Source organism: Salarias fasciatus, chromosome 19, assembly GCF_902148845.1.
Source record: "Salarias fasciatus chromosome 19, fSalaFa1.1, whole genome shotgun sequence".
Taxonomy (NCBI): Eukaryota; Metazoa; Chordata; class Actinopteri; order Blenniiformes; family Blenniidae; genus Salarias; species Salarias fasciatus.
This window is the reverse complement of record NC_043763.1, coordinates 8,077,195-8,103,017: the sequence shown is the minus strand read 5'-3', so window position 1 is coordinate 8,103,017 and position 25,823 is coordinate 8,077,195. Positions and strand designations below refer to the sequence as shown.

General features: G+C 44.6%; 1 protein-coding gene across 4 annotated transcripts in view; it reads right to left on the bottom strand.

Moving 5' to 3' along the window:
- Window positions 1–25,823, bottom strand: part of ralgapa2 (Ral GTPase activating protein catalytic subunit alpha 2) — a 96,253-nt gene that overhangs the window by 26,824 nt on the left and 43,606 nt on the right. For all 4 annotated transcript variants that reach the window (XM_030117718.1, XM_030117721.1, XM_030117719.1 and 1 more), the window contains 13 exons: window positions 24,881–25,009; window positions 23,515–23,643; window positions 23,315–23,373; window positions 22,233–22,341; window positions 12,643–12,753; window positions 12,314–12,382; window positions 11,917–12,054; window positions 9,359–9,536; window positions 7,148–7,982; window positions 6,509–6,580; window positions 5,223–5,346; window positions 4,976–5,131; window positions 1,791–1,949 (listed from right to left, as the gene is read on the bottom strand). In XM_030117718.1, coding sequence (XP_029973578.1) covers window positions 1,791–1,949; window positions 4,976–5,131; window positions 5,223–5,346; window positions 6,509–6,580; window positions 7,148–7,982; window positions 9,359–9,536; window positions 11,917–12,054; window positions 12,314–12,382; window positions 12,643–12,753; window positions 22,233–22,341; window positions 23,315–23,373; window positions 23,515–23,643; window positions 24,881–25,009 — 2,268 coding nt within the window. The remainder of the gene's footprint in view (window positions 1–1,790; window positions 1,950–4,975; window positions 5,132–5,222; window positions 5,347–6,508; window positions 6,581–7,147; window positions 7,983–9,358; window positions 9,537–11,916; window positions 12,055–12,313; window positions 12,383–12,642; window positions 12,754–22,232; window positions 22,342–23,314; window positions 23,374–23,514; window positions 23,644–24,880; window positions 25,010–25,823) is intronic.

Genomic DNA, 25,823 nt, shown 5'->3' with positions numbered 1-25,823 from the left:
TCGGCAGCGCGGCGAGTATAATGACCAGTCAAATTAAACAATACGCAGGTTTCAAACAGAAATTATGCAGACCAATTAACTTCATTAATGTGCAGGAAAACTATGGAGATAATATATAAACTGTGATGGGGAATTTGAGTGGAGGGTTTTATAGGTTCTTGCAGGCGGAGGTTCACTTTGTTTGATTTGGTAGCTTGTTGAGGGTGGGGCTGTGGGGCTCCACAATGGCAGCTTTAGTTCAGCTGTATGTAGAATAAATATATTTTAATATTCTTCAACTGCTGCTGTTTTCAAGCTGAACTCTTCCTTGTCCCTTTATATTAGTGAGTAAATTGTGATGCTGCATCGTGCGAAATGTTTACAAAGATAAAAAAAAAGGTTGCAATCCATCTATCAGGCTGCAACCAAAACAGTTTTAGGACTTATTTTAGTAATTTGAGTTTATTTATTGCATGTCATCATTAATTTTTACATAATTTCTGAAAAAATACACCATGTTAGGAAGAACAACCAAACACGATCTGTGCTTTTAGAGGAAAAAATATGAAACAAAAAAAAAAAAGTGAAGAAATAATTTCAATCTCTTTGATGTAAAAACTCTTGTGAATAAATGTGAACATCTGAAGCGAGTTAGAAAGAAAGAAATTTCACTGTCCTCTGGGAGGCCACACAGTGAGTGCAGCGCTATGGAGTAACCAAGATGAAAGCTAGTCAACAAAGGAGAGTGACCATCTCTGAGAGCACATACCCACAGTGTGGGTAATAATGCACGGCTCGAGGAGAGGGGAACTGAGAGCCTTTAGACAGAGGGAGCACAACAGGAGAAAGAACCTATAAAATTTCAGAGCAGAGAATGAATAGAAGAGGAGGGACGAGGCTGCATTAGCTGACATATGGGTCCAGTTGACAACGTACTTTTTTTCTATGGGGGATATTATCACTTGTCGTGGAGGGGGGGAGCTTTATGATGTCTCACTTTCATGAAGTTTCCTGGAGAGCCATGCCCGTCGTCTACACCAGGGTGTCAAACCATCCCACCGCAGGGTCCATTCGGGCCCGCGGGGTATTAATGCAGAGTGTCAAAATTTACGAGGAAAACACTAACTTTAATTTTACGATAAAGTTAGCAGCTGTTTCTCACTGGCTCACTGGGAATCACACTGTTTCAGTGACAGAAGCAAAGCAGAGTTGTTGATTAACAGTGCAGCAGTGGAAGCGAACTTGCTGCTCATGAAGTAGCATCAGCATCAACATCATACTGATGGTAAATTTGTCAAAATAATGGAGGAGATGGCGCTTTTTTTTTGGACATTTCGCGATACTACGCAACAGGAAGAATTGTGAAAAACAACTTCATGCTGTGATTGCATTATTTTTCCTTTAATATTTAGAAAAAAAGGTTAAAGTTTTGAAAAATGGAGTTGTAACCATTTGCGTTAAAATTTAAAAGAGAAATTTCATAATGTCCAAAACTTGAATTAAAAATGAATTAGCGAGAGCATGAAAACCACCTGCATAGTATTGTATAGATCTTTACATTTCCTGGGCGATACATAATAAGCTCTGATTAAATGCGTATTTTGACGTCTATAAGAAGCAGCAATTCCTTCCAGCTGTCAATTTATCCTGCTTCTCACATCAACTCTGAGCACAAACCGTCCTCTTGTTACCCAATACATCCCCATCCACCAGCATGTGCAATAACAAAGACATCACTAGAGTTTTTATCATTTCTTAGAGGTTATGTTTTGACTGATCGGTGCACAGTCTGGTGACTGCAGTATTCTCACCTGTGGCTTCTTCATGATCTGGATGAAGTACATGTGGTTCTTCATCGGGTAGATGACAATCAGCACGTCTCCAAAGTCAGTCGGGATGATGCCACGTCGGTAGTCTCTGGTGTGCTCGGACCACACGATGTGCACCTCGTCATTTCCCAGGTGACGCAGCTGCCAGACAAACAGAATCCCTTTAATATAAGACCTGGCAAGTGAATGTGATCGCAGGTGGATTAAGGGGACTTCATTGGGTTTATTGGGTCTGTATTATGAAGCGCGCGTCACCTCTACAAAGATTCAGGAGCAAGCTGAAGTGGATGAGCTATGAAGGAGGGAAAATAGGTGGATAAAATACTCTTTACTGTTGAGTCAGGTTAGGGGAGAATAAAAAAAAAAAAAAAAACTACAAGCTTTCACTGCTGCATCCAGCAGGTGCAGGAGCAAGCTGACTGCTTACAGCTAAATAACAAACTTTGTATGAAAACAGTGGTTTAAATTGGGAGTCGGGCACTCTGGTTCTCACTGTTTTTCTACATCTTTTTCATTACAAATTCAAATAGCTGACACAAAATGGACAAAATTGAGCATTTTAAAACCAAATAATTCAAATCCAATTAACCTTCCCCATCACAGATTAAATTGCTTCCCATTTCCCCTCTATTCACGAACACAAATGAAACTGCGCAGGACAAGAAGGTACACTTAAATAACAGGAAATTGACTGATTCCACTTAAAAAAAAGAAAAAAAGGAGAAAAAAAAAAAGGTAAACAGCTTCACCATTTCCAAGATGAAAACAATTGAACACGGCTACATTATATTTTCTGGAAAGTGTGGCTCATTATTAGCTGGTAGACGAGTGATGAATCAAGCCGTCCTCCCATTTTCTGGGGTATCATGGACACTGAAAAGTGAGCCTCTACTCTGAAGAAAACATCTGCCAATGTACTGTTGGCCTAATGAGCCATTAGGAAACATGCCCTCGCCACCAAAAATGCAATTAGCACATTCTATTATAAGCCCTTAATTATGGTAATACGGTAATCTTAAACAAATCCACGGCATGCTGATTACTGGAGCTCGCCAGTTCAGTCTGTCTGTTCGAGGATCAGCAGGTACCAACCAGGTCAGTCACTGGGACAATTTCAGAGAAAATGTTGAATATGCATTTGTGCCAGACAATCAACACTGGGATGTTAATTTGGGTTAAGATATTAGCATTTGGATGAGCTGAATGACACGTTTAATGAGGATGCTTATGCTCGAGTCAATCATCTTCTGCACCAATCTATTTACCTCCTTTGTTAATCACATCCAAATGTTTGAGACTTCTTTAATAAAATGTCATTCAAGTCAAAGGCTCTTGTCCAATTAGCCCTCTTTGACCTTCCACCCAGCCAATGGCTTTTACACATGGAAACAGCAAACCAGAGTCCCCCCCCCCCCCAAGAACACAAGAGGCTCCTCATAAAAAACAACCTGCAGCAGCACAGTTAAGCTGCAGTGCCTGGGGCTGAGTGCGATGGCTGAAGCACCCGTCTATCTCACTCTTTCACACAACCGACACACAGACACATCCACACGGCCTACATGGCCTGACCCCAGCCCTGCAGGTCGCTTCTATAACCACATTACTAAAGCCAGCTGCTGCTGCTGCAGCCTGCATTGCACTAAAACCCACAATTGGATTGAGGAATTCATGGTTTACCCGCTTTTCTTTTTTGCTTGAGCTTTCCCCCAGCTTCTATCGTCTTCAAACAGGCAATCTGCTCAGCAAGAGCAGCCCCATCCGTCTCTCCCCCCACAGAATGCCTCTATGGTTACAGGCAGTAAAGTGGGTGACTGCTGGTCTAAAAGTGTTATTTTTAAATTGACAGAGAAACATCCTACTTGGACACAGACAATGCCTGCTTCTCATTCCACTTCTTCATACCACTCACCTCTTTTCTCTCCCATCTTTTTTTTTTTTTTTTTCTGAAGCATTTGCGCATGCAGCCAGCCTGCCAATTTTGTTTGAACCTCTGGCAGGAATGGAACTCTGTGGCTCTGAGCAAGGTGAGCACGAGCAATTACAGAAGTTCCTAGTGAAATGAATAAAAGTGGAGTGGCAGCACACTCTGCTCTGGGCACTGGCCACCCCTCCAGCGCCTCACTCTGGTCAAGCCAAGTCAAACTCTTTCCTCGGGCTTGCTTATTTTCTTGGACCGCAAAGTCCAGGTTGAGGCCGGGTTTGGAATGAGTCGGGGATTATTTGTGAAATGGAGAGTGTGTGTGTGGGGTCTGTTGTGGGCTGAAGTGTGGTTGGATATGAGGAGAGCCTGATGAATTTCCCTTCTCAGCAGGGTACTGTATGAGAAGATTGGCAGCACGGGCAGGGGCCTTGCGGCTCATTTCTCCGTGCTAACTGCTACCGCTGCACTGTAGCTTCAGAATCCCACTGCAGAACCCAATCGATCGCTCCTGTGGCGGCAGTAGGAATTGGATAAAAGGATCCTGCCGGCATCCGGCCGGCGCCTGCCCTAGCAGGGAGAGCTAATGGCTGAATCCAGGCCCTGGTCACAGCACACGGGGAGGGGGGCAGGGGAGAGCAGAATCATAGTCATTACCACAGCGGCACATGCCCTCTCTTCACTCACGCGCCCGCGATTCTCCACTCCTCAGGCCTTCCTGGGCAGGGTCACTAATCAATGCCCGCACTCTGGAGTCACACCTCCTGATCACAGCTTAACACAGAGCTGAAGGCTACAACAACACAATGCTCCGGGCAGGCAAGGCTATGCGGCCATTTCCCTGCGACAAACTGGCAAAGCAACATTTTCTCCTCAACATATTCAGCACTTGAGCCGGGCAGGTCAATGAAAGTATGCCCGACAGTCCAGAGGGCTCAGACAGAAACCACCAGTATCACTGCTGTCATGCAGTCATGCCCTTGGTTCAAGTCTGGCGTTGGGCTTTCCATGTGGATTTTGCATGTTTTCATGAGTTTTATAGTTTCTTTCACACTCCAAAAGCAAATACCTGAGGTTAACTGGTGACGATAAATGTCCCCGAACGAGAGCAAATATGAGCTGTGCTGGGCTGTGCTGTGCCCAGACTGCAGTTTGTCTTCACTCATGGACAGCTGGGATCCGCTGCTGATCCCCTGAACTGGGTAAAGCGCTGCAGAGAATAGACGGAAGGCTGAGAAACAGCTCTCACCTTTTTGGTGAGGCTGTCATCAGAATCTGATGGCATACGCGTTGAGACGTGGTAAATGACTTCCACAGTCGAGGTAGCATAGTATGGAGCTGTGAGACCGGTGCTGCCGTTCCTCTGGAGGCCGCCCATGAAGCCGCAGTGTGTGGCCAAGTCAACCTGAAAGGAGACATTTTACAGTTAAGCATGTTCTAAGTGTGCCTGTGTGTATCTGCATGCATATTCATGCCGTGACTGTGCTGCTCCGCACCTCCCATCCCAGTCCAGATACAAAGTCCTCGAAGGCCTGGCTGCCTGCACTGTTGGACAAGATGGAGCACTTATCTTCTTGGCCTTCTCCGATGTAAAATAGGGCAATCTTGTGCGTCTCCCGGCTATAGAAAAACAAAGCAAAACAAAACAAAAACAAACAGCACATGAGAAGACCAAAATATACAACAGCAGCTAATTTTACAAATGCAGAAACTTGAAAACCTACTACTTTAAGCCACTTCATGTGAAATGCTTTGACATGTGGATCCAATCACTCAAACCACTCCAACTTTGTAATCAAGGTAAATTGTGCGCCTCCGTGCACGTGAGTTTGAATGAAATCAGTGAAGCAGAGTAAAGGAAAAAAAAAACCCACGGTTTCCACCATCTCTTTAGTTTTAAAATCGTTTTATAAAGAAAGGCAGCAAACCCTCTCGCAAACACGTTTGCTGTTGCCATGGCAGTGCATTGTGCTGGGGGTAGATTTAGGGCACTTTGCATGCTTGTGCACAGGTTGTTTTGTTTTTTTTCCCCCAACCGAGTCTGACCATCTGGGAAAATAAGGTCCAATCCTGAGGGCATCCTTTAATAGGCTCTTGTCGTTAGCAATGTGTGGAGTGCTTATTGATTGGGCTGAGAGAGACATGGAAAGCAAAGGAACACAAGAGTGATAGTGGGAGACTTCCAGCGCTGTGATCAGCAGGGGACGGCACAGATTAAGCAAGCCACGAGGGAGGAGGGAAGATGATGCAGCTTAAAGACGCTGCATGAGCAATGCTATAATGTAGTAGTTAGCAGCATCTCATAGTGAGAATGTTCCTTGTGAAGTGTGGGTTTTTGTGTGGGGTTTGCATGTTATCCCTGAGCATGTGTGAGTTTTCTCCAGATACCACAGTTTCTTCCCACAGTCCAAAAACGTGCATAATGAGGCAAACTGGTGTCTGGAAATTGCCAGTAAGTGTTAATGTGAGTGTGTGTGACCATCTGTCTCTCTGTGTTTGCCCTGTCAGGGACTAGCAGACAACTGTCAGTACAAAAACTTTCAGTTTCTTATAATGTGTCTAAAGCTCTTCGAAACTCTCCAGAGTCCGGGGCATAAGCGTTCCATGATCATGTGTAATACTCTCCCCGGGCAAGTATTTAGAACGACAATGGCTTGAAATAACTGCTTCAGTTGCCCTACAGCAATTGTGCTGTGATTTTGCTCATCATTCACCAAAATGCCTTGAAAATTAAGGCGAAATTAAGGCTGGATAAAAGAGGATAATCTAATATAAGGTTTACCATTGCCTCGAATCCAAGTTCTTCAGTTCCCTTAAGAGTTTGGAGTTTTTCTTCAGTAAATGGAAGCTTTTCCTGTTTGACAAAAAAAGGAGTGTTGATTACACATCATATTTTTCAATTCAGTGCAAAAAAAACAAACTGAACAGTCCGTTGATAATGTCATCATGTTTCTTCCCTTTGATGGCTATAAGAAACAGATATTGTGGAATAAATGTATCACAAGCAAGTTGTAGAAGAGAGAAGTTTTTGTCTTCCGTGATGATTACCAAAGCAAAACAGGCACAGGTGCACCACTATCTCCTCCACGCTGTGAGCTTGTTGCACATCTCCATTAAGAGGTGTAAGCTTTTAATTTACAGAGTAGCACTGCGAAGATGTGGCTCGGTGAGGGAGAACCTCAATGAAAACAGCTGGGCACGGTTACCCTGTGGAGAGGCGATTAAGACGCTCCAGACTCCAACGTGCTTTTAAATTTACTGAGTAACAAACTGAAAGAAGAGTTACTTTCAAGATGAAGTAACTAACGTAGAAGACTTTATCTTTTCTGGCGACATTTGAGCAGATCTACTCCATCGCTCTCTTTTTCTATTTACAGCAATGCAAGCCAGAACGACTGTGGCCAGTTTCAGTAAGTAATACCTGCGATCCCACGAGTTCATGCCCAGATCATTAAGCAGCAGCCGGCAGAAGTAGAAAGGAGCCTTTGGTTCTTGGTGGGAGGGTTCCCTCTGGCAGGCGGCCCGGAAGCTTACGTCAGCCTCCCACCGCCTCACTTGCGCTTCCTCCTGCTCAGCCTGACGGAGGATGGCTTCCAGGATGGCGTTCTCTTGCTCCAAGTTCATGCCGTGGGGCGACGGGGCCGGCTGGTTGAGCCTGAGTTGTGGGTGGGGCAGGCATTCTGGGCTGCTGTGGCCGAGGCCGTCCAAGAGCGCGTCCAGAACATCCGCCTCGTCATCCTCGCCACAATGAGAGAGGGAATCCGAGACTGAACCATGGAACTTGTGGAGTCCCTTTGTGGGAGAGGTGGGCTGGCCTGGGCTGTGTGTGACTGTAGCAGTAGTGGCCAGAGGAGGGTCTACTGCACTGAACGCTGTTGGGTCAACAGAGTCCTCCTGTGAGGTGCAGTAGAGGATGGTGCCGTCCCATGAGTATTTGCCCGAGATGTCCCGGACTATGACGCGCACTTGGGAGGAAGGGTGTGGGGGCTGTCCCACTGTGGGCGGCTCGGCGGGGATCTGCAGGTACGACACCAGCGTGCTGTCGTTGAAAACAAACAGCTGCAGGTTGGGGCTTTTGAAGACCTCGGAGGACAGCTCTGAAGACTCCACATATGGGTTGTCGTGATTCTCGCTCACGAGGCTGTGGAGAAGAGCGGGGCCTCCGCTCAGGGGGTGATGGCCCAGATGGTTTACCAGGTGCGTCATGACCATCCGTGCCGTCAGAGGTATCAGCTCCATGTTTCGCCGTCGTTTTTCTGGGAAGAGAAAGCGGGAAGGAGGACTGAAAACACTGAGAGCGTCTCTGAAGACAAACACACGTGAGAAAGTGTGAAACGTGATCAATAGTAAAAGTGACTGAGGGGCTCCGAATACAGCTGCACCGGGCGGTCCTTTATCACATGCTCATTCAGACTGTGCCAACCATATTTAAAAAGCCCCACATTTGTGTGTAGACATGCTACCATCTCTATTAGATCTTTTTACACAAAGCCAAATCTCATTTATGATTACTAATAGCGCTACTTTATTCATTTCTCATAATAGGCCGGGCAGCACACTTCTAAGTAGGTAGCATCTCATCATGAGAGACAACTTTGAAAAGCCCATTGAGTCGTCTTACAATAGATAAGCGTTGAGATTGGCCAAGTGCTAATGAGAACCACCATCTTTACAAGCGGCTGAATAGATCTCTGCTTTGTGGATTGCATTTATGTAAATGCACAGGTTTTTACTCCCAAGTGAAAGGCATGCCGTGCTCTATTCCACAGTGATGTGGGAAAAACAAGAAGATGCACTCTTGCATTGTGACAGTGCTATCAATACCATCATCCCCCATCAAAGTGGAGAAAGCTCTTTAGAAAGCAGGCCAAGCTGCATTAGAGATGCACTGGGCCTTTGATGTGACTTGATCAATATGGGGTGAGGGCATGAATATAACTAAGCCGGCACTCTTTGGTTTGCCCTTTTGATAGCGTTTTGTTATTTTTTGCTAAGACTCTATGCAGCTGTGTGCTGGGGAAAAAAAAAAAAAAGAGGCAGCAGTGTGATGAAATTTTCCAGACAAAAGCTAATGTTTAAATCTCCGACATTGTTTCAGTGGACATCTGCACTATGTATTTGGGTTTTGGGGAGTTTTTTGAGAAGTTGAGGACATGAGAGGGAGAGAGAGGAATATATTGCCTAATGGAATCACAAGGTCACAAAAACGAAGGCTTAAAAAAAAAAAAAAAAAACATTTTTTTTTTTTTTTTTCATCTAAACCCCATAATGGGTCTTCTCTTTAGGGCTGAGCACTAATGCGAACATTCCATTCCGTGCGGTCGTTGATTTCCTTTTCATACTTTTAATAAGATATTGACATTTAATGGAGAGGCTCCAAATGGACGGGCTACTTAGAGATTGCTTTTACCTGTAACCTTTTTAAGGGTTTTTTTTTTTCAACATGATTTTGACGGGGGACTCCATACTGTATCAAATAAGTATGAGCATGAGTTGGCGCTGTCAACGTCAGCTGTGCTGTGACAGCAAACAAGAGCTTCACATTTTTTTTTACTTTCTCACTGATACACACATGGACGATGACACAATTAATACACTCGGCAATCTTTGGTACCATCGATGGACGCCATACCCTCAGCAACGGTGAGCAGGTTGCCAAAGTCAGAGGGGGCGGGCTGGGACGGCGCCGATTCGCAGGGCTTAACTTGGCCCAGCATGCGGTCGTAGTCGCTGGACAGGTCTGACAGACTGAGGAGATAGCGGCTTTGCTGTGTGTGCAGGTTGGAGCCGGACACACAGCAGTGCAGCACCTGAAGAAACAAGCGAGGGGGAAAGAACAGGACTCGATTATATCCAGATAAAGTGTGCCTGACGAGATTCTGCACGGTGCGGCAGAGAGAAACACTTTGATGACTTAATGTCAACTCTAATGTGCACAGGCAAGATCTCATTAGATATGCTGGTGTCTGTCGACTCCAGACAATGTACAGTGATGCTCCTGCAGGTCTGTTTTAGATGGACATGATCCAGCAGCATGTGAAAAAAAAGGGGGGGGGGGGGTATATGATCTATTTACATCATAAGGCAAAGGGGGGGAGGGAGGGAAAGAAGAGGGTCTTTATTGCCACTAATCCATTTCTCCTGTGATGTGTGAGTGTATCGATCTACATAACAGATGGCAGAGCATCCGTTGGCAGAGCTAGATAAGGCGCACTGGGGCAGTTGATTACAGCCATTGGACAGGTTTACACTGTTTGATTTAATTAAGACTTTATCCTTGTGTTCAGCGCCCACCACAAACGTGCGTGCGTGACCACAAACATGCACGGGCGTACAAACACACACCTGTGTAACGTATGATCTGAGCGGATGTGTAAGTCGTGCGCTTGGGGGGGGGGGGGGGGGGGGGGGGGGGGTAAGTCGCACGCCTAATGTATGTAGATGAGGGTGCCTCTTATTCTGAGTGGAGCAACTCGGGTAAAACCATGCAAAGGCTAATCCCATTCAGAGCGCACATACGCTCACACTTGGCTGAGAGACGCTCACAGAGGCGGTCTGGCCCTGCCATGTGAAACAGTATTGTGCGGGGCAATGCAGACAGTATGTGGATGATTCCACCGAGCAGACCTCTGGATGCATTGGGGGGGGGAGGGAGGGACTGGAGGCTTGAAGCTGAAAAGACCTGAACCAAACAGCTGCTACACCAAAGCCCCAAAGAGCTTCCTCTGTGGAGAGGTGGAGAGGGAGGGGAGGGGGGAAAAAACCCACGGCTGTGCTTGACAACTAAGTGACTGCACTTCGCATAGCAACAGTTCCTGGAAGGGTAACACACAGCGAAACAAGCCGACTGTAGTTAGAAGGGCACGCATTGTATGGAGATGCGAGTACGCCGTGTACACGCGCAAATCAAATAATAAAAAACACAGAGACACGTGTGCTTAAGCACCAATGTACCCAACGTCTCCCGTGCCCCTAAAACACACGCACGCACGCACACACACTCACTCACCGAAGAGCGGTGCAGCTGGTCGCCAAAGCAAGGCAGGGAGAGCAGATGGAGAAGCTTGAGCTGAACTCCAGTGAACAGATAAGGTCTAGTGCAATGTTGCTTTTCAGAGCAATGTGCATGCTATTAGTCAACGAAAACTCTCACCTTTCTGTAGCTGTCACAATGTGCGGCAGACTTTTCAATAGTGACATACTCGTACTGTGCTCAGTGTTTGACGGCTACGAAAAGAACGGGCTCTTTTTAAACTATAAAAATTGTAATTAAAGCGAGGTGAGTAATGAATGATCATGTCAGTGACACTGGCCAGAGATGGAATAAAGGGAGATGCTTCCTATTAGCGGAGCCATTCTTGGCTCGGTATTCAGAATCATTAGCAGCCAGTGTGTCTGTGGAAATGTATAGATTTCAGTCTTGATATTGCTTTAATACTGTCACACCTTGTGATGCCCCGAATGAAACCCAGAGGGGCCGTGCCTTTTGTGCGCCGATAGACAACCAATCACGCCTAATTGTCTTTGCTTTCATAGCAGCTGCAGTCTCTCTCATATTAAGACATATTCCATTCAAATCTCCAGGACAAGCGTTTATAGCCCGAGCTTATCAAGTGGACAAAGGGTCCTGTTTGAATAATTGGACCATTTCTTATCAGGGGTGACATCCTTACAAAGATCTGCCGTTGACCGCATCTGCCCAGACAGGAGGGAATGAATAATACCTCATTCATTTGTGCCTGAAGCTTGGCCCTCATCCTCAGGGTCAGACCATAAAGTAAAGTGTTAGAGGGACAAAAACACAGAGCTAGACTGAACTTTTTGTATGTTTTAAGCAAAAGCTAATGAGTGCTGAGAATGTTGTAGAGGTTTTCTGCATATGTCAGATGCGCGTCCGGTGTGTGTGTGTGTGTGTGAGCGTCTATGCTGTTGAACTACTATAATGTTAAATGAGGCATAGCCATAAGGTCACGGTGGAGTTGAGTCTAATTAAAGTGGCAAGCCCATGTGGCAGGGTGGGGGTGGAGATGTCAAAGCCGAAGTTGTGGTGCCGACGGCCAAAGGTTACATATGTTTCGGGGGACAATGGGAATCAATCAGTAAAAAAGTGCCCATCTTCAAGTCTGTAAAATGCTGTAACTGAATCTCTTGGCGTTTCCCCACTTCCCAGCTGCTTCTGGCGGTACCCACCCTGTAGATGTAGTCCAGCAGCGGGGGCTTGTGGGAAGTGTGGTTGTCCTGTGAAGGCATGGTGATTTGTTCTAGCAGCAGGCTCAGGGGAACAGCCATGCACCAGTCCAACAAGCAGAGCAGCAGCGAGACCATCAACTGAGAGAGGGGGGAAAAAAAGAGAGAAATTTCAATTGGCACCACAATGAAAATATGCACCGATACTGAAAACAAAGAATGGGCTACATGTGATAGATAACAATGCAATGATGTGAAAGATGTAGGTGGAGAGAAAAAAAATGAGACAAAAAGAATCACTTCAGTGGAAACATTCCTCTGCAAATGCCCCATTCCAACATGACACATCAAGAGCCTTCAGATCTCAGTCATTTCGTGTGCCCTCCTTTCCAGCATGTACCTTTTTGTCTGCTTCCACTGTTGAGTGCTCCGCGCTTGGCAACAAAAAGGCTATTGTGGCCACAAAGATCTGTGTTGGGACAAAACAAGGAGAAAGATAATTGGATGACACACTCCTATTCATCAGCTGAGTCAGGGCCGTGTGCTGAAATGGATGAGAAGCACTGAGATGTGGAGCAGGCATACGTATGAGTAATACCTCACGTAAGACTTACGTTGTAAAAAGCAACAATTATTTGCCAAAAAAAAGTTTTCTTTTCATTATATATATATTCATGTAGAGAAGATCATTTCGCTCTGTGAGTATGTGGGCATGTGCAGGTTTGTTACCTCAATTATTTTCTTTGGGAGAGCAACTTCCAGCCTCTGAAGGTGTTCCCAGTGAGAGATGAGCAGCTGAAACACGTCACAGGCTACCTGAGCCACTGCTTTGTTCCCAAACTGCACAGATGAAGGGACAAGGCAACAGTGGGTGAACACCACTTTTTCTCTTCTTATTTCGTTGATGAAATGTAATGCTGAAATAATCTGTTGTCGACACAATCTATGGCTGTAGTGCTCCATTTGACTGGATGAATATGTTAACATGCAGAGTGAAAACAAGTGCATGAAAACATATGTTGCGACTCAGTCAGCCTTTTAAGACTTGGATGCTGTAAATCTTGCTATCAAAATGACAATAAATGTATAAGATATGCAGACTTAATTCACAATCAATAATATTGTGTTGCCCTGAAGGCAGTTGTTTTCTATAATAAGTTCATGTGATTAAAAAATGGTTAAATATGTTTAAAAAATGTTTATAAAATTGTTAAAAAGTGTAAATATTGATTCAGAGATGTTCTTTGTGCAAATTTCATCATTATTTATGCATGTTGTATAAAAATACGGAGAAATAATTGTACTTCCTGTTTTGCCGCGTCACTTCCGGTTTCCCCCGCGCAACTTCCGGTTTCGGTTTCGATCGCAAACGACGCATGCGGAGCTGAGCAACATGTCTGTGATGATCTGATGCCATCCACTTTGAATCTTGAACAAGGCAATGCCGTAAGTGTGTGAATTTATTGTCATATGGCTTCACTATTATATTTTTGTGTTATTTCGTGATGATGAGAAGATTTGTGCAGAGCTGATGCTCTTTGTTTTGTGATGCATTTGTTGAAGGGAATGTTCTTGTATTTTGTAGTTTTCACCGACTGGAGAGAAAATTAAAGCTTCAAAACGTCCCCTGTGGTCCTGGTTCTTCTCTGGCGGTTTAACTCGGTGTCATATCGATGACGCTACAGTGAAAAGGCAGCATTCCAAGCTTCATCGTGGTCAAAATGGCCAGCAACAGATCTGCAGCAACTTCATCCGGCACCACAGCTTCATCTGCAACAAGCGCCGCTCGGGCTCGAGCTAAAGCAGAAGCTGCAAAGGTGAGAGCTTCATACGCAAGCAAGGAAGCAGAGCTAAAGATTGAAAAAGCATTAAGTGAACTGAAGAAAATGAAGATCGATGCAGAACTACAAGTGCTAACGCTAAACAGAGAAGCAGATGCAGCAGTAGCTGAAGCAGAGGTGTTAGAGGAAGCAGAAGCAATACAGGATGGATTTGAGAACAGAAGATCAGTTTCAGAAAAAGTAAAAAGAGAAAGAACAAATGAATATGTGCAGTCTCAAGTGAACTTACCTGAACCTCAAGGTCCCCCACCAGCTCCAGCCATCTATCACCAAAACACACTCACAGAGGGCACATTGATAACCTGGAACCCACCTGAAGATGATGCTTCAGATACAGAACCTCCACCCATCAGCGCTAGGCCAAAGTTCACCCAATATTCTGCTCCACCTTTCCAAAGTACGCCAGGCCCTCCCAAAGTTGATACTAAACCAAAAATTGAACAAACAAAGAAGGCTCTCAACCCATTCTCAAGCCCTTTCACACCTTGTAACAATACCCCTGCAAGCGTGTCACATCCAGCAGAGCCATTTGCACAATACATGGCGCGTCGTGACTTAATTACTTCAGGCCTCTACCAATATGACGATCAGCCAGAAAACTTCAGAGCATGGTACTCCTCATTCACTGGTGCTACAGCCGAGGTCCACCTCACTCCAACCCAAGAACTTGATCTCATGACAAAATGGTTGGGAAAAGAATCAAGCAATCAGGTGAAACGCATTCGCTCAGTGTACATCAATAACCCCTCTGTCGCACTGCAGAAGGCGTGGGAGCGACTTCATGAGTGTTATGCAGCCCCTGAAATCATTGAAAAATCTCTCTTTCAGAGACTGGACAGTTTTCCCAGACTAACAGCAAAAGATAATGTGAAACTGAGGGAACTAGGGGATCTGTTACAGGAAATCCAAGGTGCAAAGGAGGATGGATACCTACCTGGCTTGCTCTATCTTGACACTTCTCGCGGAATCGGCCCAGTCGTGGACAAACTCCCTTATGGACTCCAGGAGAAATGGATGTCCCAAGGCTCAGAGTATAAGGAAAACAATCGAGGCTGTTTCCCACCTTTTGAATATTTCTGTAAATTCATCTGCAGAGAGGCTAAGAAACGCAACGATCCAAGTTTCAACCAACAAAACACCCAAGTACATTTAAAACCAGAACGACCCAACCTGAAGAACTTTAACTCAGCTAAACCTATCTACGTGCACAAAACAAACGTTACACCCCCCAAAGAAGACATTAACAGGAACTGCCCACTACACAACAAACCACACCCACTCAAGAAATGCAGGACATTCAGGAACAAGCTGCTGGATGAAAGAAAGGCCTTCCTCAAAGAGAAAGGAATCTGCTTCAAATGCTGTTCTTCAGACAGTCATCTTGCTAAGGACTGCAAGTCTGCAGTGAAGTGCTCTGAATGCGACAGCACAAGCCATGACACAGTCATGCATCCTGGTCCTCCACCACAGACCAACAAGGCTCCTGCCCCTGCTCAAGAGGATGGCGGGGAGGGAGAACACCACTCAGAAAACCCTGAAGTATCCACAAGCTGCACAGAGGTGTGTGGTCCAAGTCAGTGGGGTCGTTCTTGTTCCAAAATATGTCTCACGCAGGTGTACCCTAAAGGGCGCAAAGACAGAGCAGTTAAAGCGTACGTCATCCTTGATGACCAAAGCAACCGATCCTTAGCAAAGCCAGAGCTCTTTGAACTTTTCAACATCAAAAACGAGCCTGTTTGCTACAACCTAAGAACATGTTCCGGCCTTGTTGAAACATGGGGAAAAATGGCTGAAGGCATTCAGATCGAGTCTTTGGACGGGTCAGTTGTAATTTCACTGCCTCCTCTTATTGAGTGTCAGGACATCCCCAACAACAGGAGTGAAATCCCAACTCCAAGCGCTGTACTGCACCAGCCACACCTCCAGTCCATAGCGAAGCACATTCCAGAGCTAGACCCACAAGCAGAAATACTCCTACTGCTAGGGCGAGACGTTTTGCGTGCACACAAGGTCAGAGAACAGGTCAACGGCCCTCATCATGCACCCTTTGCTCAACGCCTAGATTTAGGGTGGGTCATAGTCGGGGAGGTGTGTGTAGGGAATGTTCATGATCCTACAGTGAACTCATTCAAAACAGTGGTTCTCGAAAATGGCCGCCCCACAGTTTTTGGACGATGTGATAACTTTCTGCAACTCAAAGAAATGCCTCATACGAAAAAGCCAAGCAGGGTAACGGAACAAACTCTGGGACAGACGGTTTTCAACCAAACTGAGAATGACAACAAGCTAGCTCCCTCTCTGGAGGACACTCTCTTCATAGAGATCATGGATAAGGGCATGTACAGAGATGACGACAACAGCTGGGTTGCCCCCCTCCCATTCAAAGAGCCTCGTCAACAAATGCCAAACAACAGAGAGCTAGCAGTCAGTCGTTTTTCATCCCTGAAGCGAAACATGCAAAGAAAACCGTACATGCAGCAACAATATGTGGAGTTTATGGAAGGCGTTTTCTCCAATGGTCATGCAGAAGTAGCACCTGAGCTAAAGCAAGGAGAAGAGTGTTGGTATCTCCCAACGTTTGGAGTTTACCACCCTCAAAAGCCCAACAAGATCAGAGTAGTTTTCGATTCTAGCGCACAGCACTCTGATATCTCCCTCAACAATGTGCTCCTCACCGGCCCTGACTTAAACAACAGTCTGATTGGGGTGCTTCTTCGCTTCAGAAAGGAAAGCGTTGCAATCATGGCCGACATACAACAGATGTTTCACTGTTTCAGGGTACGCGAAGACCATCGAAACTACCTCCGTTTTCTGTGGCATAAGGACAATGATGTTGCCAAGGAGGTAATTGACTACCGGATGAAAGTCCATGTGTTTGGCAACTCCCCATCTCCCGCAGTTGCTGTCTATGGACTGCGCAAGGCCATTCGGGCAGGAGCAAAGGACTACGGTGATGACACAGTCAAATTTGTGGAGAGACACTTTTACGTCGACGACGGCCTGATCTCTTTGCCTTCTCCAGCTGAAGCAATCAATCTGCTCCAAAGAACACAAGCCTCACTCGCTGAGTCCAATCTGCGTCTGCACAAGTTCGCTTCTAACTCACGAGAAGTCATGCAGGCTTTCTGCCCTGAAGATTGTGCAGCGGTTGTTAAAGACCTGGACCTTGGTGGTGAAGAGACACAATTACAACGCAGCCTCGGCCTCATTTGGGAAACACTGACAGACGCCTTCACTTTCTCAGTGGCCACCACGAGCAAGCCATTTACTCGTCGTGGTGTTCTGTCATCTGTTAACAGTGTCTTTGATCCTTTGGGCCTGTTAGCACCTGTCACTATCCAAGGAAGAGCTCTACTCAGAGAACTCACTTCAGAAAGCACGGAGTGGGACACGCCACTTCCGGAAGACAAGCAAAGCAAATGGGAAGCTTGGAGAGATTCCCTTAAAGACTTGAAAGAACTCCACATTCCGAGAGCATACACATCTACCTCTCTCAGTCAAGCAAAACACAAAGAACTGTTTCTATTTTCAGACGCCTCTACCAAAGCCATAGGCGCTGTAGCCTACCTAAGGGCAGTTTATCCAGATGACAAAGTCGAGGTAGGATTTGTCATGGGCAAGGCAAGACTGGCCCCCCAATCAGAACCCACTATACCAAGACTTGAACTGTGTGCTGCCGTCTTGGCTGTAGAGATGGCTGAGCTCATTCAGGATGAGATGGACGTGCAGTTTGACGCGGTTCACTTTTACACAGACAGTAAGGTAGTCCTGGGCTACATCTGCAATGAATCAAAGAGATTCTACACATATGTCCACAACCGAGTGCAGCGCATTCGTCAGTCCTCAAGACCGGAGCAGTGGAAATATGTGCGCACCGAAGAAAACCCAGCAGATCATGCGTCACGCTCACTGACAGTCTCTCAACTCACAAAAACCACCTGGTTCACTGGTCCATCTTTCATGCATCGTCCTCCTGCGCTGGCCCAACGAGAAAGCACAAACTTTGAGTTAGTTGAACCAGAAAAGGACTGCGAAATCAGGCCACAAGTTAAAACTTGTGCCACTCACCTGCAAGTACTCAGATGCAAGCACTTTGAACGCTTCTCCACCTGGAAGTCCTTGGTCAGAGGAGTCGCCTTTCTCATCCACATTGCCAAATCTTTTAATGGCACTAACCCAAACAGTGAATGCAAAGGGTGGCACAGATGTCACTTACCTCGATCACCAGATGAAATGACTCAAGCAAAACAAGTCATTCTCGAAGAGACCCAACAGGCCGCTTTTGAAAAAGAACTGTCTGCTCTCAAAGCTGGTAAACCAATTCCAAAACAGAGTCCCCTACTGAAACTTAGCCCGGTCCTAGACAATGGCCTCATATCAGTTGGAGGTCGTCTGAAACACTCTGAGTTGGAGAGCTTCGAAAAAAGCCCAGTAGTTCTTCCTAAAGACAACCACGTCTCCCTCCTGCTCACTCGCCACTATCACGAACAGGTCAAGCACCAGGGTCGTCACCTGACAGAAGGGGCAACAAGAGCAGCAGGTCTGTGGATAATAGGTGGCAAAAGACTTGTGAACTCAGTGATCCACAAATGCATTGTGTGCCGCAAACTACGAGGAAAGCAGGAAGAGCAACGGATGGCAGATCTTCCACCTGAACGGCTCAAAACATGTCCTCCCTTTAGCTACGTTGGCCTTGATGTTTTCGGGCCTTGGACAGTGTCAACCAGGCATACTAGAGGTGGACAAGCTCACAGTAAGCGCTGGGCCATCATGTTTAGCTGCATGAGTTCGAGAGCTGTGCACGTTGAGGTGATCGAGTCTCTGGACACATCCAGTTGTGTCAATGCCCTGAGACGCTTCTTTGCATTAAGAGGCCCTGCCCAGAAACTTTTGTCTGATCGTGGTACTAACTTCATTGGGGCTGCAAAGGAGCTGGGAATGGACAGGTCATTACAACAGTATCTGAAGGACCAAGGATGCAGCTGGGAATTCAACCCACCCCATGCTTCGCACATGGGTGGCTCTTGGGAGCGCATGATCGGGATTGCTCGGAGAATACTCGACTCAATGTTGCTTCAAAGCGGAGTACAGCTCACTCATGAAGTGTTGTGTACATTAATGGCTGAAGTAACCGCAATCATAAATGCAAGACCACTCCTTCCTGTTTCATCTGATCCTGAGAACCCATTCATCCTCTCGCCCTCAATGCTGCTAACCCAAAAATCTTGCCTTCTACCCCCTCCTGGAGATTTCCTGGACAAAGACTATTACTCCAAACAATGGAGACAGGTTCAGGCTCTTGCCAACAAGTTCTGGACACGTTGGAAGAGAGAATACCTGCCGTCACTGCAGCCGAGACAAAAATGGACTGTATCCCACAGAAATCTGCAAGTTGGCGACCTCGTGTTACTCAAGGACAAACAGGCCCCACGTAACAACTGGCCTATGGCTCGAGTAACTGCCACATTCCCAGGGAGGGACAGTCATGTGAGGAAAGTCGAAGTCAAGGTCAACAATCAAGGCAGTGTCAAGAGTTTCATGCGACCAGTGAAAGAAGTTATTCTTCTTCTGCCGAAGGACTGAATTTCATGGTTGGAAGTTGTGGTGACCTCACTAAGGCCAGGCGGGGAGTGTGTTGCCCTGAAGGCAGTTGTTTTCTATAATAAGTTCATGTGATTAAAAAATGGTTAAATATGTTTAAAAAATGTTTATAAAATTGTTAAAAAGTGTAAATATTGATTCAGAGATGTTCTTTGTGCAAATTTCATCATTATTTATGCATGTTGTATAAAAATACGGAGAAATAATTGTACTTCCTGTTTTGCCGCGTCACTTCCGGTTTCCCCCGCGCAACTTCCGGTTTCGGTTTCGATCGCAAACGACGCATGCGGAGCTGAGCAACATGTCTGTGATGATCTGATGCCATCCACTTTGAATCTTGAACAAGGCAATGCCGTAAGTGTGTGAATTTATTGTCATATGGCTTCACTATTATATTTTTGTGTTATTTCGTGATGATGAGAAGATTTGTGCAGAGCTGATGCTCTTTGTTTTGTGATGCATTTGTTGAAGGGAATGTTCTTGTATTTTGTAGTTTTCACCGACTGGAGAGAAAATTAAAGCTTCAAAACGTCCCCTGTGGTCCTGGTTCTTCTCTGGCGGTTTAACTCGGTGTCATATCGATGACGCTACAAATATAGATCATGAAAGGGTTCACGTTATCAATTTGATCTAACTTTAACTTAGCCAAAAACCTTGAATTTTATTCATGTCTTGTGCAAAATAACACATTTCTTTGACTTGTCTCCCATCATTCCATTCAGTTCGCAGTCAGGTGGATGTCGCTGCTTGATCAGAGGAGAAAAAATGCAATACAACTATTTTCCAGATTTCTATCAGAACTTTGCGTTCAAAAAAGTAGAGGGATAATAGGAAAACATGCACTTAATAATAAATCCAAAAGTGTTATTCTGAACCGCGGCTAAAACGACAATGCAAGAGGCTTCAAAACACTTTGAGGAAACTGGATCAGTTATATCAGAAGAACATAAAGGCAGACCGACAGAGACCGTACCATGGGAAGATCAATACATCAGGCTTTGTGTGCTGAGAGACAGAAAACCAACTTCATTACAGCTGCACAATTTGCCAAATAAAAAAGCGGGACTCCATTCAGCCAACGTCCTCAAAAAGAGACCTATCGAGTGGCGGTGTCAGAGGACGAGCGGCTTGTGAAAATCACCACTCGGGAGAGAGAACAGGGCCAAATCTTTGAGGTCAAACCAGCATTTCACAGCTGACGACTGATGAATTCATGTAAGGGAATTGGAGCAAGCAGCAGGCGGGTGGAAGTAAAAATAGGAACAGGTGAGAGAAGGCTGCTGTGACGGACCGTCGACCTGTCCGGGGTGTTTCACCCACAAACAGCTGGGATCGGCTCCAGCACCGTGTGGTGCCGAGTTGGATGAAGCAGTATGATGACTGCACTGTATCAAATCTGGTTTTTAAACAGGAGGATTTAATTCGACGTGAGTAATGAAGAAAACATATCCAATAATTTCTGTGTCTAAAAATTGTTGTGACGCTTTTACCATTTGCTTGGTGATCTGGCGGGCTGGACTGGAGCTTCTTGCGTGCTGATTTTAGCCCACAGGCCTCATGTTTGACACACTTACTTAAAGACTTTGTGAAAGACAATACTGTACAAGTATTGCACTTCTTTATTTGCACTTTCCTTGCATGATAGAGACAAACATGTGCAATGGATGATACACATGCATACAAGTAATTCTCACTTTACACTTTCTGCAAAAATATTTGTCAAAGTTGACGAAAAGTTTTAAAGCATTTTTAGGGATTTCCACTGAGTAACACTTCAGGTGGATCTATTTGATTTGACTCAGCTATATTCTGAAACAGCTGAGGGTTACAGGTGTTCAAACGTAATAGTCGTGAAAGAAGTTTTGTAACACTGACTGTACAAAATGGTCATTTTCTTTAAATCCCGTTTTTCATTTACCGTGCAGATAATCAGCATAATTTCATTTCACTTCAAGCCATGGCTCATTTTCTCCGGGGCTCATTGGAGGAAAAGAATTGAGCTGTTGACAATTTTCTTTCAAATGTGGATTTCTTCAGTGATTTGAAATTCTTTGTGGAGAAATAGAATTTCCCATTTCTTCTGGCTGAATGCCTCTCAACATGTAACAAGGGCAGACAATGTGGGGAGTGCAGAAATGGCCAAACACAAAAAGGGGCCCTGAGAGTTCAGCACCTGCTTTTAGAAAAGAGACTCTCAGTGCCACTCTTCCCCCTAGATCCCCCACCCAGCCTCTACCCTCTATTTTGGGGCTGGCTGAGTCTGTGTGTCAAGTTGTACAGGGGAGTGATTACTGCTCCATTAGAGAAGGGGTGAGGAGGGGAGGCAAGGGGGGGTTGCTCGAGCAGGAAGCTGGGAGATGTAGCTGCTTAAATTGGCCCACATCTACTGAGAGCGAGCAGCCTGGAAATTACGCCACCGCCCCAAACCCTTTTCCATGAAACACACACAGACACACACACACACACACACAGATACACACACCGTGGTTCTCTGCATCTCTTCACTCAGGGAGAAAAGAGGGCTCTTCCAAAATACACCCATGAGTCACATCACTGGACATGTTTTATTCTCACACTTTTTCTCCCCTCACTATGTTGAAATTGTTCTGCAGTCCTTTTATGTAATCAACTATCATTTTTGTTGGAGCTAAACACTACGGCGCTTGCATGGTAAAACAAAAAGGCGCTTCTTGCACCTCCAGTATTCACTGAAACACACTGTAATGACGAATCTATATGATGCTGAATTACTGTATTGGCTTTTTGTGGTGAACACATCCACCTAAATCAAAATGTACTGAGAAAGAAAGCCATAACTGAGTATACATAACATATATGGGTATATATGAACTTTTCCTAAAGCTGAGGGTCACCAACCTTTAGTGTTACGCCCAGGACATTGATGGCGTCTTTAACCTGGGGATGGATGCTCTTTTGGGTCAGCTCCTCACACACCCACAGTCCCAGACTGCACACAGCGATGCACCTGCATTACAGAGACAGGCAACTCACACAAAGCTCAAAACAAACAAATTCTCGTCGAGAAATGTTATAACACTGACAGAAGCAGCATTAGACACACCTTTTAAGCCTAGTTTTCAGTTAATGGATGGAAGACGTTAACTTATCTTCCATTTTTCACTTATTGGATTGAATATATTTGGTGATAAACACATCTTATGGTGTTTCAACAGCAGCTCTGCATTGCCCCCTTTTTTTTGATAAATCTTCAATTTATTTTTTTATTATTCTTAAAGATTGTAAGTTTTGTATGTTTCTTTTTTTTATAGTCCAATGATGCCCTCATTTGGTCTGTCTTTGAATGGTGTTACCTTACAGAAAAGTGCAACGTTAATCAATGTATGAAGCAAGGTTTATTGACTGATGTTCAAGAAATATATGTTTGTGATTATTGATTCCTTGCCTTTCACTTGTGTGACAAATATATCTCACATCCAAGGAACATTATTGGAAAGGAGGACCGCTTTTATTCTCTTGAACTAGAAGCAGGAAGTTGTAAGTATGAAGCTCTTATAGTAGAAGCTATTTTGATCATTACTTTAATGCACAAACATCTGCGTTCACATTAGCCATGACTGTCACGTGTGATGCATGATAGAATTTTGTCTGTATGTGTACAGTCGTCTTGTGATCTAAATGGATGTTTGAATAAATAAATACACGGATGGACGGACAGATGCAATAAACTCAATATGAGGATTTTTCATGTATTTGGAATTTAGTTTTTCATCAAAAAATTGCAATAACAAGTCATGCTACCGGCAGCACAACTATAAAAAGAAAAAAAAGTGCAATGGATTCTAATGCTAATTCATGGAATCAGTGTCTGTAAAACAAGAGCTAAGAGTGATATTGTTAAACTTATCTGTGAACCAAGTACTGTATATGCAGAAGAGAGAGTGAGATTCATGCATCTGGTAACACTTCAATCATCCTACCTGGCCCCTTCACTGTGCTCCTTCATTGATGCCTGCAGCAGGAGGTTGACCAGATAATCCTGAAACAAAACAAAACAAATCATATATCATCCTCCTGATCTCGATGCAGAAACATACAGTTGACTACTAATGACTAAACTCACCTACAGTGAATCTAAATGTCCTCATATATGATTACAGCAATCAGGGTGACAATTTACCTTGATGTCCTCGGTGCCAACATGGACGTCATCAGAGCCCGGCACGTGCTGCAGTACAGGAATCTGGTGGTAAAGATTGGGGAAACACACCAGGGAGCCAAGGATTGTGTGAGCCTCCATCCTCGGAGCCTGGCGGAGATTAGGGATTAAAAAAAAAAATTAAAAAAAACTCTCTCATCATTAATTCCTTAAAACAACATGAAAACAAGCCACCACCAGTGAACAGGAAGACCGCTATCCATGGGGAAAGGATTGAAGGGATCCAGCTGAATTAATTTAATCTTTATTCATGATTCTGCTGATGTTCGAGAGAGAGAGAGACATGACACATGGTAGGCGTCGGGAAAAACAAAATGACTGATTAAATGTGGGATGAATGCAGCTCCAAAGCAGATTGAGCATGTTGTTGCACCTGATGAGCTGCTATGAAACTGAATGGAGATAATAAATCTATGCAGGGGGATATGAAATTATCTGTCAAGTACACCAGAGAGACACAGCACATATAAATGGCCTTCTGTTTTCCACACAACACGGAGTTAAAAGGAAGAAACAGTAGAGGTTTATATTCAAATCAGCACAGACTGGGATGACAAGTAAGCTTGTCGGCATCGTATGAAGATACATAACAGTTACAAAAGACTTAAGAAGAGCATTTTTCTAGCTTCTTTTATCAAATTCAGGGTTGTGGGAAAAGAGGAGTATCTCACACACTTGCAATGAGAAACATGTACTTAAACCAGGGATCTTCTCATCGCCACTACAACAGAATGCACACAGGATTATCACTAAGGTCAGTTCAATGCAGAGTCCGCATTACCCACTTGGTTTAAAACCATAATCACATTAGTTTCTTAAATTAAATAAACATGACTGAGAGTCGTAGTGACACTACATGTAATGCTCATGTGCATTTAATGAAACACTCTTCATTCAACCCATCTCTCTCATTACAGTCATTTGATTTATAATTAACTGCTCTTTGCTGCTTAAAAACAGCTGCATGCTTCTATTAGAGAGGTGAAGATGTGTTTACAGGTAGTAGGTGCCTGAATTAAAATGATTCACAATATTTCATTGCGTTCACTGAGACAGAAGAACGATCATGATTACTGTCTTAAGAGACAAACGGATGAAAGGGTCATTCATCGAACATGTTAATCGATCTTTTGACACTAAATTGACATCTTGGCATGAAAGGTTCTCGTAATTTCTCCATTTCCACTTTCTGCGACATTGAAATATGTGGAAAATGTTTCTGGATTTTTACTTTGAGATAACATGCAGCCAGCATTATGCAATTAGCTTAAAATAAAAAAAATTAAAAAAAATTTTAAAAAAAAGAGAGAGAGAGAGAGGTTTCTACCTCAGAGGAGTCCGAGGCGAGGATGCAGGCAGCGGCCATGATGAAATCTCCAATGAGCATGGTGAAGCCCGGCAGGCCGAGGAAGAAGAAGCGCGGCGAGCAGGACCGAATGATGGTGTTCAAGACATCCTGACGACAGGAGCAGAAGGGAGGTGAGCCATAATTTCTGCACCGATATCATAACGAACACCCTCAGGACGACACCGACAGGATTTATTTAGGCCAAAAAAAAAATCAATAAATGAGCTTCTCTTTCAATAATACAGTGTTTTTGATTGTACTGAACGTGGGAATATTACCTTTGGGTTAATTAGAGTGAGCTTCAGTGGAGAAATAAACCGAGTGACAACACAGCCAAAAGAAATTTCAGAGAAACTCCCAGTCATGTGTGGGTTTCTGCATTTGTTAATCGTGTTACTGTGGGTGGAGTGAGGCAGCAACTGTAATATTCTGCAAATGAGCCTCCGTGTGAGAGACATGGCAGCGAAAAAGCTTTTCACTTCAACAGGTAGGATATTTTAAAACGTGTCGAGGAGAGTAAAGCACTCAGGAGTTCATGTGACTAAAAAAACAAAAAAAACAAAAAAAAAAAAACAGTGAGTAAGAAAGATTGAGGTGTGAGAGAAAGAGGCAGATGGATATGAGGAAAGAAGAACAAAAGACCTCAACTTTCATGAGCTACACGAATGTACACACACAGAAGCAAACCTGTAATTAAAGCCAGAGAAAAGCTATTGTTTTGCCGCGGCGAGCGGCTCGGAGGCAGATGGGTGCTCTCACAGAGCTGACATATGCTGTTCATGTATACTGAGGGCTGTGCACAAACTGCTCAAGTATGTAGAGTGTAATACCACACCCGGCGAGAGCATAAAAAGATGTTAACAGCTTTTCCGCGCTATATTTAGATGGTAACCCTGCAGCAGAGAGGTTTAATTATTCACTG